General features: G+C 34.9%; 1 protein-coding gene across 3 annotated transcripts in view; it reads left to right on the top strand.

The window, feature by feature from the left end:
• Nucleotides 1-11,962, top strand: part of LOC110449769 (monocarboxylate transporter 9-like) — a 68,578-nt gene extending 56,616 nt beyond the window's left edge. For 2 of the 3 annotated variants that reach the window (XM_021496828.1, XM_021496826.1), the window contains exons 2-6: nt 7,984-8,206; nt 8,954-9,097; nt 9,309-10,094; nt 10,706-10,756; nt 11,397-11,962. In XM_021496828.1, coding sequence (XP_021352503.1) covers nt 8,014-8,206; nt 8,954-9,097; nt 9,309-10,094; nt 10,706-10,756; nt 11,397-11,623 — 1,401 coding nt within the window. In that variant the 5' untranslated portion in view covers nt 7,984-8,013 and the 3' untranslated portion in view covers nt 11,624-11,962. Of the gene's footprint in view, nt 1-7,117; nt 7,199-7,983; nt 8,207-8,953; nt 9,098-9,308; nt 10,095-10,705; nt 10,757-11,396 lie in introns of those variants that run through there. The other variant, XM_021496827.1, reaches the window with a different exon arrangement.
• The last annotated feature ends 2,078 nt before the right edge of the window (nt 11,963-14,040 follow it).

Raw genomic sequence — 14,040 nt, 5'->3', positions numbered from 1 at the left:
CTGGTTGGATCTTTCTGAAATTTCATATGTATTTACAGCAACTACTTCATACCAATTATTTTAAACATATTCAGGTGAGCGATACAGGCCCTCTGGGCCTCTTGTTATGAATCTATTTCAGCCAAATCCGATCGTTATTTTCCATAAGGAATCTCATTTGATATGTTTATGTAGTATTTGAAAAAAAAGACAAAAAATAAAGTTACTTCACCGTGATGCCCCTTTAAGCATTGAACTGTTTTTGTATGGCATTTATGATCTATTTGAATGACACAGCTTTGCAAGCAAACAACATAGTGCGCGATAGCTGTGTCATTAAAATAGATCATAAATACCATACAAAAACAGTTCAATACTTATATTTACGTTTTCTCTGCCTCTTATGTTCTTTTTTAACTTATAATTCATATTTAAAATTTAAAATGCCCGCCTTATCGACAGTCCAAACAATTTCGTTCAATAGTTTGAACAGCGTGTTTGTCGCGTGCTGATTGGCAAACAAAGTAGTACTTTGAAATTTTAACAAACACTTCAATGTTATTCCACAATTCAGTATTAATACAATTGCGTATGATGTGTCTATAAGGTGATTTAAGTTTATCAATAGAACTCTGAGCTGAAAGTTAGATTTGAAACTGTTTCGATTTTTCCCCTGAACAAATTAGCGCATGGATAAATACAGTGAACACCATAAATCCGACCTTGTCCTCCACGAGGGAGTTATTTTTGAAAGTAAATTCGAACTTTTCTCTTTGCTCATTTTGTGAAGAATCCAGGCGTGAATTTATTTGTCTGTAGTCTGCATATTCTATAACCGCCTCGTTACTTGACATGTCGTCAGAAACTGAGAAAACAGTGGCTGCGAGACGCGTGAAACTGAAAGCGTTTGAAATGAGTGATCATGCGGCCAGAGCACAGGGGTTCATTACAAATGTCTGAAATGTTTATGTGTGCTGTGACTCATATCAGTAGGTCTGTAACATATGTGTCAGTAGGTCTATAAAATATGTGTATTTCAGACATTTGTAACGAACCCCTGTTGATCAGTGCAGTGTAACAGACGATATATTTGATAAATTTCATGAGCGTTAAAATTGTTTCCATTGCCGGCATTGGTGATTTCAACCGATGTGCATTTTGTACGATATTGCAGACCTTGATATTGTTTTTGTTGTTATAAAAGTATTTTTTTATTCTATTTTTTATTTTGCACATAAATTTATAATGACATTGTCAAATCTCACAATGCCTAGCGATATTTCAGCAGCCGTCATGTTTATTTACATTGGATATTGTAGTTCCGGTCAGTGTTGTATTAATACGCTAAGAACTATATCTCGTGCGGCATGGTAGTTAAAGTCCCACCAACGACACAGCTTTCAAAGAGGCTATATAGTGACAATGCCATGCAAATGTAAATATATGTATATAAACACGGTGATCAACAAACTGTTTGCTTATTACATTACGTATATTGATATGCCACATATAGAACGTCAATATGTAAAAGTACATTAAAGCCCTTGCGAGTCATATTGTAAATTACATGGGGGTTATATGAAAGGTGTATGCTACCATCCAGTCGTACTTGTACTGTGCTGTGCTTATGCGAGTCACGTTAACGTTTTCGTTCAGTGTACGAATATTACATTATCAGACGATAGCAATCTATACAATGATACACCAACTTATCAGGTACAAATACTCTCCAGCAAGTCTTATTTCAGAATAGTATAGTGACAAACGGCAAACAACCTAATGTATTCCTGCATTGCCCTTACAAATGTAACACAAACATGTCAAAATCAAACAAGTGGTCCATGGCTCAACCAGTTGAAATAACCATGTTCATAAAGGGTATGTTTACCATGGAAAAAAAATCAGATACTCAAAAATATCCTAGCAAGAAAACCACCAACGCTTAACAATGAAAACAAATAGATCCGGGTCTGAACGGTTGAAATTTATTCTATTTTAACAAAAATGTACAAATATAAACGAAAACAAAATGAGACAATTTTAGTTATAAAACAATCATAATTTCCATATTAGTTAACATTAAAATAATTAAAAATTTGTTTTCGGTCTGTCAGGCATAGAAACGACTGACGAGTCACAGTGTCAAGTAAAAACCTTGCACAAAAAATAAATTTTCAGCGTTCATTTTCACTGGAATGTAAGAGCATCACACCTACCTCGAAAATGTATTTCACATCGGAACGTCACAAGTAAGTTTATCTAAGTACATTGTGAACAGATGACATTTTTGTATATATCTGAACGCTCTCAGGTGTCAACATATATATGATTACCAATGCTTACCTTGTCGATCGCGAGTCTTTTAAACATAAAAAGCTACATTTCACAGACTATTAACTAACATATTACCTCAAAAAGCCTTACACGTCGCCGAAATAACCAGGCAATAGTTCTACTCCTAGCGACATCTGACCTGTCCGACCCTATTTTGTTTGCTGTTTATATGTAATTAAACATCGGCAAAAGAGCTGTAGTTAAATGAAGACGGTTAGTCAACGGAGAAACCACCAAAAGGCAAAAGGAAAGAGTAGGCAGGCGAGATAAGAAAAGATATACATCTAAAGTGTTACAATAGTGGCAGCAGAGTAATCATCATATTTTGAAAGGTGCCGAGGTTTAGTTACTTGATATACCTGATGTGTTAAGGTTTATATAACATTACACAATATTTCATATAACTCACATACATAATATCACGACCGATATTCGGTATAGTAAAAGTAAGTGATGCAATCATGTATATTGAAATTAAGTGACGTGCAATTTTGTTTATAACTTAATAGTGGATATGCGGCAAAATTATGTAAATGTTTCACTTGCATTTGATTACAATGAATACCTTCGTTGAATATACTCTATATTGCTTATTAGTAAACCTCGACTACCTTTATACGTTTGGCTAAATTAAGTTATCCCAAATGATAAATATGTAAATAGTTACGAAATAGGTTGTCGAGATTATCATACGCAAATACATAACATATGTGTGAAACTAAACAAAAATATCCTTTATGTCAAAAGTGAAAAGAAACAAAGTATCGTCGTGCTAACTTGTGGTTGTAAACACAGACAAAGACATACAGATACATATGCAAGCTGGCCAGTTAGGGCCAAATTACAAATCTCGTGGTCTCGCTCCACGACCTTAGTCGGCAAAGCGACAATGTCAAATACGACGCCAAGGGAGCAAGACTAATCCTCTCCCTTTGCCTTCGTATTTTCGCTCCCTTGCCGTTGTATTCCCGCTTTGTCGACTACAGGTCGATGGAGCGATATCACGAGATTTGTAATTTGCTCTCGCGCCTCTTACATTCTCGCTTTAGGAAGTTGATAGTGCGTACTGTCTGAGCAGAAAATCATTTGTCAATAAAAGTATCTCTCCAAACCTTCAATGTTGTTTTACAAGGTGTTATCTGATCAGATAATTGGATGCTGAGCAAGCCAGAACAAGAGCTGTTTGAAATGCCTTATTACACACTCAATCAATACATTAAAGCTGCATTCTAATGATAGGTAGCCCCTTTGGCACGGGGTTTCTTGACGTTGGCGAGTGTCAGATAATATGACATCACCTTGAGCAGGTGAAATACAGAAACAGGATTACTACAATCCAATTGAATCTTAGTCATAACACCCTAATTAGCAAAAATAGTAAACTTGGCGCGCCGGTCTTCCTTTAACAGTACAAATAGGTGGGTGCATAGAGCCAAGGCCGATATCATTACGGGAGACGGGAGCAGGTTCTATTGAACGCCACGACTGTCTTATCTTCATCGCATGAATACTCAACACGATGCTGGTTCAACTAAACATCCTTATATGAATACACGACATCATGGCATGAATACTCAACACGATGCTGTTACAACTCAACACCATGACATTTTAGCTCAGCACCATGACATGTTAACCCAACATAATGGCATATCAACCATAATGACATGTCCACCAAACATAACGACATGTCCATCCAACATAACGACATGTCCATCCAACATAACGACATATCCATCCAACATAATGACATGTTAACCCAACATAATGATATGTTAACCCAACATAATACAGACAATGCAGATAAGACAGTCTTGCGTTCCATAGGTTCGGCCCATTTCTATTATTCCTTCTGTAAAGTATGGCATTCAGTGATGGAATGTATGTGTATATAAACCATTTATACGATGGCCAACAAGAGCCGGAAAAGTGAATAGATTTTGTTATGTTATTGTGTACCACATCAAAGTGTATCGTTGTACAAAATGATAAGAAAAATCGTTTCTTTGTGTAACGCATAAAAGTGTACCACGGTAAACAAAGAAATAAAAAACAATTCTTTATGTACCATGTGTAGAACATATAGATTAGAAACATTATTTTTAAATCTCAAATACTTTCACATGAATCTGTATACACAACGCCGGCAGAATAAAAAGAAAGCTTGTCGCTTTCATTTCATTCTGTACTGCAGTATGGTACACACAGATGGAGAAGCATGTTGCTTTCATTTCATTCTGTACCGCAGTATGGTACACAAAGATAGAGAAGCATGTTGCTTTTATTTCATTCTGTATCGCAGTATGGTACACAAAGATAGAGAAGCATGTTGCTTTCATTTCATTCTGTACCTAAGTATGGTACACAAAGTTAGAGAAGCATGTTGCTTTTATTTTATTCTGTACGGCAGTTTGGTACACAAAAATAGGAAAGCACGTTGCTTTCATTTCATTATGTTTCCTTACAAATGGTACAGAAAGGGTTATACAGAAAGATATGAAAGCATTTAAATGTCGTTATCAGACACTGTGACCTGAAATGACCCATGGTAATAAAATATCTGAAAACAATGCCGAAACAGCAATCGGAGTCCATTAATCACTTTCGAGGAAAGACAGAGTGTGCTACATGTTTGCATCTGCTAGAGCCTTAGTAGGGTTTTCTAATAGAGAGTGAAACGACGTTAGTTTAATTTCGATATTTGTCCTGTATTATATCTTGTTATTGATTGTATGCTCAGGAAATAACTGTTGATAATCCAAAATAATACAGTATGTAAAATAGTCTTGCTTAAACATTGTATGCACCAATTTTCTACATGAAGAAGATGGGTTTTTTTCTTTCGGGAGATTAGATGATTAAACGTGCCTTGGGCATGTTCTGATTGATAATCCTGAGAAAGTTCGGGCCACGTCGTAATATCGATAAATATACGAAGTCATGCTTTTTCCTGCTGAAAAAATATCTTTTTCCGTTTTGTATTGTTATAATCGAGTTTAACACACTGTTTTTTTCATGTTAATATTCCATTCGGTCGAGTAACCTAAGTTGGTCCAAATCGTGTGTATATATGCTCAAAACCGATAATACCATGGGTGGCCGGATTAAGTCCGGTGCCGAACCTGCGCCGGTCTTTCCCTCTTTTCATTCTGTGCTCGAACGTGTTAGTAAATGAATGGATACAGTTCCAAATCGACAGTTAAATCATGGATAGAGGTTACAGACCAGAAGTCTCCCGTCAATCTTTACCTCATATTCAAAGACATTTGTGTATCCTGGTATCATTTGGATCATTGACAGTGATGAATGTTTACACAAGGCCACAGGGCCAGCTCCCTAATTATGAGGTCTAGTCTCAACTACTAGCGGGGTGAATGGTATGGGCAAGGTATTCCCTGTATCGAGATGTTGATACAAGAAATAAAATGAACTGAATTGTTTTATTACCAAACACTCATAATGATAATAACAATGAAATAAAGTTAAACTATAGTGAGTGTGTCGCGTGTTGTTATCAGTAAATAACACCGTACATAATTTCAATCTATAGTTACCTTTCCAAACATTTTGTTTGATATACATGTTCCACTTTAATAAATATCAATTAACAAATGTATAACGTTTTTATGCGACATAACTTATAATAACATCGGTTTGATACAATAGTTGTAATATAATACTTTGAGTGAAATAGAAGTGATATTTATATCATTATCATTTGATATTAGTGCTACTGCCAGGTTTATTAATAAGGAGACGAATTGATATAATTACTTATGTACTTGTTTTCGAATCCTCTTTGTTCATTTTTGTATTATTTTGTCACAGCCATATATTGAATAAAATACTGTTTAAACTAATATTAATGCTTTCAAGAAAACAATCACTGCCAAAAACAAAAGATCACAAATATAAAACACTATAATATATTACAATGTCTGAATTAGATTAATTGATTCGAAATCACAAAAATGCATTCAACGTTGTCCTGTACTTAGGTGTATATTCCAAACCCATTAAAAAAGAGCAGCATTTATAATAAATAGGCATGAAGTTAAAATTTCATAAATGCAATTACATCAAATGGTAGGTGGTTCATAATACTTTCGCTGACACTTCTCTACAATATAATCGTCAGATATCTAGTCACTGTTGATATCGTTCTCGTCGCAAATATCACTATCCTGTTCTACCTGGTATGATTTCTATTCATATTTCAAAATGTTAAGTGATAATACCGAATAGTGATACGCGTGATGTTGTCTTAAAGTTATTGTGATACGCGTTATGTTGTCTTACTGTTATCGTGATACACGTTATGTTGTCTTACAGTTATCGTGATACGCGTGATGTTGTCTTACAGTTATCGTGATACGCGTGATGTTGACTTATATTTATCGTGATACGCGTTATGTGGCACATGATAATAAAAATCGGGAACTTTTTCACACCTGTTATATTTGCCTGCTGACCTGACAAATAAATTTGGTGCAAAGATTAGTTAGCCAGTGGCTTCTTGGTCATCGAATCTTGGCCTTTCACCGTTTGTGCAAACTCTCAACTTTATACCGCGAAAATGCGACAACGCGAGAATACGACGGCGAGATAGAGAGATAAGTGTCAAAAACACAAATCTCGTATTCTCGCTCCTTGCTGTCGTGCTCTCGCGTTTTCACTCCCACGCCGTCGAATTATCGCGTTGTCGCATTGTCGACTGTAGGTCGAAGGAGCGAGATTACAATATTTGTTCTTTGGCATTGACCGGCCACCATCATAATATTGTGAAATAGCACAGCTACGAGTCGAGGTTGGTAACGCGTTTGGAACTGCAGTATTATAGCAATGTAAGACATTCATTGCTCGTTACACATACTCGCTGGTCCTTGTAAGTATAACATCAGTTTTGTAGGGACAATAATCAGATAGCAGATTATTCTACTGATTATCAATTTTGAATAATTGTGGGAGCGTGTGGTAGCTTAAACAGTATAAATCAAATCATAAAATCTATATATACAGTGTGTTATCAGAACAGTGTCCTTAGCCTATCGCCTGTCTTCAATATGCACGCTCAGGTTTACTGTACACTTTTACCACATACTTATCTTCGAATTTAATAGCTGACAACAATATCGGGAATAAACATAACGGTTTATAAACAGACATATATGAACCAGAATGTACCATACGACACAAACTGGAAGCTGCTCGTTTTAAGACGGTCGCTTTATCACATTTTCCCCATGCTTACCTACTTCACATGGCTTTCATTATATTCCTTATAAATATTTAAGGGACACCCTTGTATCTAGGTTAGTTAATGAGATGCTTACTTCAGTAGAGCACGTTTTAATTGAATAAATGGCGAATCCATTAATGCTTAATTGAGGTCGTAGCTCATTATTGTGCCCAGTTGTTTTATTGTCACTACGAGAGTTCTCAGTGTGAGGACGTTACATTACTCACATTTGACATAGATTTGACACGGCAAGTGGCCTCGATAAAGAATAAGACGCTTACCCTTCCAGAACACCTGGTCTTTTGCTCCCTGTACTTTTTTTCCCATGTCTTTATGTAAATATTTCTTTTGTTTATTTGTTTGCACTTGTTTATTGAGTTTGAGCTCAAATTACTGTTTTGTTGATATCACCGCTCTCTTGTTGTTTTCAGGAGTGCTACTTGCATCTTGATAAATAGGTGATGAAGTTGACATCACCTGATAAAGGCTGGTCCTGGATGGTCCTGATCGCAGCTTTTGGAGTCATGTTTATACAAGGAATCTTCATTGGGACTCTTGGCATCATCCATTTGGCACTATTAGACAGATATCAGGATACAAACTTAAGGACGTCGCTGGCTGGCTCTATATTTGCATGTGCGAATACTGCCGGAGGTGGGTACATCAGTTGGTCAATGATTTAGTAATGTATGATGTTTGGTAGATAACGATTGAATAATATTCTTCTTGAATTTTCATTAATTTAGCATTGAACTTCATTTGTATGGCGTATATGGGTCAATTCTTATATTTACTTCCGAAAATATTGTTTAAATACTGCAGAAAAGAAACCACAGTTGGTTGCTAAGATAGTAACTACGGTGGCCGTGAGGCTAGGATTATATAGTTCAATTGAATCTACACCGGTATGTGCGTAAAGTTAGAAAATGATAAAGAGAATAGCATTATTCTATTTTTATAGCTTTTGAATTTTAATTTAATTAATCTGAGAGGGCCTTCAAAATTGCTTTTCTACTTTTGTATTGGTCTGTGTACACGCATTGACAAACTGCTCCGGTAGTAACGCGGTCGAGAGTTCCTAAACAAAGCCATAATTGTTTACTTTACAGACAAGGAAATTTGAATGTGCATCAAAGGAATAAGTAGCTTGTCAGCAGCCCGTTGTTGTGTAACTAGACATGATGGATCATGAATATGTTATATGTTTCCAGATATTGAAGGAATAAAGCAATTGTTGTTATTTCTCATATTCGCCATATTGTAAACATGAATCAATCCGCCGAACATTTGTTTCACTGTTATTCGTTAACTTATACGCAGTCAGAGTTTACTAAGCTAAAGAAGAAAATAGGGAAATATATCGATAATATAGTTATTGTATGAACCTCCTTCATTGTACAGGTATAGTTACCAGTGTGTTGGTGGATAAGTACAGCTGTCGTGTTGTCACGGTAACCGGTTCACTGCTCTTCACACTTGGCCTTGCTGTCTGTGCGTTCCCCGTGTCTCTTGATATTGTCATATTCTCCTACGGTGTATTGGCAGGTACAGGAAACGTGGTTGTTTTTCTTATGGATGAATAATGATAAAGTGAAAATTTATTACGTGTTTTCTCTAACATGTTTATTTGGGTTAAGTTTTATTTATTTATATAAGTATGTTAATTGTGCTTTTTATTTTTTCATTAAGAGTTTACTAATTATTTTTCTAATTCCTATATCGGTTAAGACCTGAATAGCTATGTCATATATTTCAGGTATCGGATCTAGTATGACCAATACAGCAGCATATTTTGTTGTGGGTTATAACTTTAAACTACGTCAAAATATGGCAAGTGGCTTTTCAACTTCAGGGATTTCTTTGGGCGGTCTCTTCATGCCAACTGCGATAGAAATGATCCGAGAATTTTATGGGAACCGAATATTTTTCGTACTTCTAGCAGGTATAGCACTGCAGCCATGCTTTCTTGGGTTTATGTATTTCCCCTCCTACCTTGAAGAATCCCGGAAACATACATCACTTGCACAGAACAGGAAAACTACACCATCAGTACCTGCCGGTTTTAGAAGTTGGCTTAGAATTATGAAGAACCCTGGGTTTGTATGCTTTGCCGGTTGTCTGTGTTTGACCCAGCTCGGTGTGTTTGTCATGTATTTACATTTTCCCAACTATGTGACGACGATGGGGTTGTCTGTTATGGAGGCCTCTTATCTTTTGAATGTGCGAGGAGTTTGTTCGCTTGTTGCAAGACTGTCAGTATCGTCACTCGTGAACGTTAATAATCACAATGTACAAGAGACAACGCTTCTGTTCGGAATGTTCACGTTTCTGGCGTTGGCCAGTATGTTACTCCCTATATACGGTTCATCATTCGGAGGACTTCTTATCTATTGTATATTTCTTGGATTCTACGGCGATTCCGTCTTCTCGATTCTTAATATCATTAATATAAAACTGGTCGGTTTACAACATTTTGCTTCCGCCACTGGAATTGAGTTTGCTGCTATGGGGATCTGTATATTTATAGGACCTTCGTTTGTAGGTAAGAAACATTTACAACGACTACACAAATTTAGAGTAGCTATTTAAAGATTGCTAAACCGTCCACTAACACAAATAAAAATAAATACTGCCAATTACGATATGATACTGTGGAAAATAACTATTGTATATTTCTGTTTTTATTTGAACAATAGATGAAATATGCTAATCCATAAATATTGGTGACGATTAACATTTTTGAAGAAATTACTACATGTTGTGGATATACAAGTAATCAATCTCTAAATCGTGTAGAATTATACATATATTTTTTCCGTGCAATTCTTATATTTGTATTTTATTCGTTACATGTTGAGGATGTCATAGTATAAAAAAATAATCTTGAAAGCTGAAATATCGATATAAAAAGAAACTCATAATTCTGACAAATGTTTTGGAAAATAATCTTATTGTCACAATGGTTATGATGTCATAAGCACGATGTCAAACAGCAAATAACAAGAGTTTGTAGTCATAGCAACATTTCGCTTTTTTGTTTGACAAGATCATAAAATATCCGTTCATGTGAATGTAAAGATGATGTGGAATATATGAAAGACATTAAATATGTGAGTATTTGAATTATTATTCTTTTTTCTTCTTTTTCAATAGGGAAAGTGATAGACGTCGGAGGCACCTACGATCTCTGTTTTATTATAACAGGTATATACCATTTATTCATCAGATATCTTCTTCAAAATGAAACTTATGCATCCATATACCATTGCCTTATTTTGTGAATCAGATATTGCATTGTTACGGGGTTAAAGAGCCTGCACTGGATGACCTATATTTTAGTACAAAGATAGAAATCGCCCTTAAAGATGAAATTCCCCTGACTACATGTACATCAGAGGAATGGTCAACGTATCGATGTGATGCTTTCATAATTTTTCTTTTAAATGCTGTCTGTGACATAAGACATGTCACGAAGGTGTTATAAACAACGATTCGTCTAGCGTTGTCTTTATCAGCTTTATCAGCTTACTAAATATGTGTACCTACCAGTTTTTGATAAGGTGCGACTTAATCAGATGACATTTTATCCAATTAAATAATATGTCTGGAAAAATGAAGAAAATGTATCTATTATAATATGGTCTTCACAGTAATGTTATCGTTCTTTCTCCTTACCTTCAGATAGAAAAGTGTACGAACCATTATTTTCATTAAATACAAAGCGTACATATCATTTCACTTGAACAGTTTTCACTGTACAAGATCTGATATCCCTAAATATTTTGTAAAATAAAGTAGACCAAGAAAGGAAATTAATTGTAATCAACATACATTGTCATTACAGGTATATTAATTATGCTGGGAGGAATTTTAAGTCTGCTCTCGGGTGTTTTTCAAACTTCATCGGCGGAGAAATTACAACACAACGACATATCAATTGACAGGACTATAGATACTTTGAAAATAGACATGGGACAACCGTCTACAGAATGTGTTCATTCCAGGAACAACCAGGAAGATATGACATTAACATCTGGCAGTAAATTACTCCAACAGGTTGACAGGAACTAGTAAACAAACTGAGATATTTAATGACGGCTCATGGGGCCATGGAGATCCTTAATGAAGACTGGTAATAGTGTAGTATCTTGCCTACATGTTGAAATGTTGTTGATCACTTGAATAAGGGGCAATAACTCGTTTATAAGTGTTGCCAATGCAGTATTATAATACGAGTATAAAGCTACCTAACTCGAGTTCATTACAGTTGAATACAACAGTCACTGTGTTAGTAAACTACAAGATCGGTAGACGGGTAAAGTACGGGCTTGAGGGATATGTGAAGTTTGTTAATCCACAGGACCAGATCTATTTCCATAGGCGAAGTTGATCATATTCGATTGACTCAATCAGTTACATTAGCAAGTTACCAACATCGCCGAGTGAGTTAGTTTGCAAGATGTTATAGAACGTAATATAACAAACGGTTTTTTGAAAAAGTAATCTGAATTTCACTCCCACAAAGTCAGGTTAAAGCGGTGCTGAAGCAAACACAACGAGTTACCTTTTTCATTAGAACAAAATAAGTAGAGATTTGCAAATACATGTATGAAATATCCGCATATATTCTTACTTATATAAACAGCAACGTTTCAAACACCTATTATGTTTCCAAGGTCTCTGATGTTCATTCGTTACTGGACACTTTTTGATAGGATTAGGAAACGAATGTCAAATAAAAATCAATAGTGAATATTTATACATTATATATCAAATTTTGTCGTGTTTATTTTTTTTTTTTTTTATTTATTCATTTTATTTATATAATTGTGTAGGTCTTTACAACAGATAAAATCAAGTGTATGGTTTGAACTAATAGTAGACATTAAATAGTGTATTCATTGATGAATACAATATAAAAATAACTTCTAAAACAACAAGACGGGTATCAAAACATAAACAAATTGTATACATATTGCTTAATTCATTTAAACCTTACAAGGATCAAAAATGTATGTCTATGTATTGCAAATTCGATTAAATAGAGTAGGATTCAGGTAATTTAGTAACGACTTATATAGGCGTTGTCTTTTGTCCGATCTTTTTGTTATACACATTTTGGTAAAACGAAAAAATACGAAATCTCTAAATGTACACATCAAATGCCAAACATAGTACAATTACTACAGGTAATTCCTATCTTAAACTTTGGGATCGACATATATACACTAGTAGTGTATATGACACATTATGTTTACTAATTGCATAAAGGCCATAGGAACACACGTGACAAAGGAGGAAAAGTGTATGGCACATGTCCTGTTGTAATTGTACAGTGTTGTTTATATCTGAGTGTGTGTGCAAAAATAATATTGAACTGCAATCATTTTTACCTAAATAGGAGCTAACATGTTCGGATCAGACATATTTCCGGAGCCATTTGGTAGACTATATTCTAAATCAAAACGAAAATGTAATGCAACACTTAGAAACAGGATATTTAATCTTTAAATGCCCACTCGTGTCAAGACACTTTGTCACCTATTCATGCCTATTCTGGACCAGTAAACAAAGAAGCCCCGGAATTTAGAGAATCTTTGACTTATCGATTGTTTACTAGTCACAAGGAACTTTACACAAGGTCTCCAATAAATTCTTTACAAAATGTATTTCAATAATTTAGCCAAACGGTTCTAATTTTAGTAAATGTGTTTATTGCTTTTGAACCAACTTCCTCGTTTGGGCATTAAAACTCAACTGTTTACATAACATTAAATATTTGTTGGAGACTAACCGGTCCTTGCACACATTGACATGCGGTCATTAGTATATGTACATATCACAGAGGTATTTGCAAATTGGCTTATATGAGTTCGCTGTTCTGGTAAATTATTGATTTCAACATGATATCTGCAAAAATCAAACCCTTCTGAAGAAAAGTCTGTGATATTTGAATCTTTAGATCGTTGTACTGCTTTTATGAAGTTTTTACCTGATAAATGTCTAAATCAGACCCAATTACCACACATCGGTTCTTTTATTTTTAGATATACTCTTTCATCATCTATCAGTAATTGTTCAAATTTAAATTCTTTTTCACGCTTTGCCATGCACACTAATTATTTAAGTTACATTCTTTTTCAACTTATCGATTATTGTTTGATTTATGATAAAATTCAACACACCTGTTAATTACAATCCTCAACCATTTACTTCACATGTCGACATGAAAAAGACAACGGGAACCAATTAGTAGGTTTGCAAAGGGAAAGCAAACACAAAAGGAAAGCCAACATAAATCTTCACAGATATCGGCTACAGTAAACCGTAGTTTTCCTTGCATAACATTTGTTTTTAAAAACGATATATTAAAAAACGTTTGAACTCGATTAGTTACCATTATTTCGGACAACCGATAATTTGTTTCCTACGTAGATATATATAAATGTAGATTAATGTATGAAATAAATAGAAATAAAATGAAATAA

This window comes from Mizuhopecten yessoensis, unplaced genomic scaffold, assembly GCF_002113885.1.
Source record: "Mizuhopecten yessoensis strain PY_sf001 unplaced genomic scaffold, ASM211388v2 scaffold4819, whole genome shotgun sequence".
NCBI classification, from domain to species: domain Eukaryota; kingdom Metazoa; phylum Mollusca; class Bivalvia; order Pectinida; family Pectinidae; genus Mizuhopecten; species Mizuhopecten yessoensis.
Note: the sequence above shows the minus strand (reverse complement) of the source record. Positions and strands in the feature narration are given on the sequence as shown.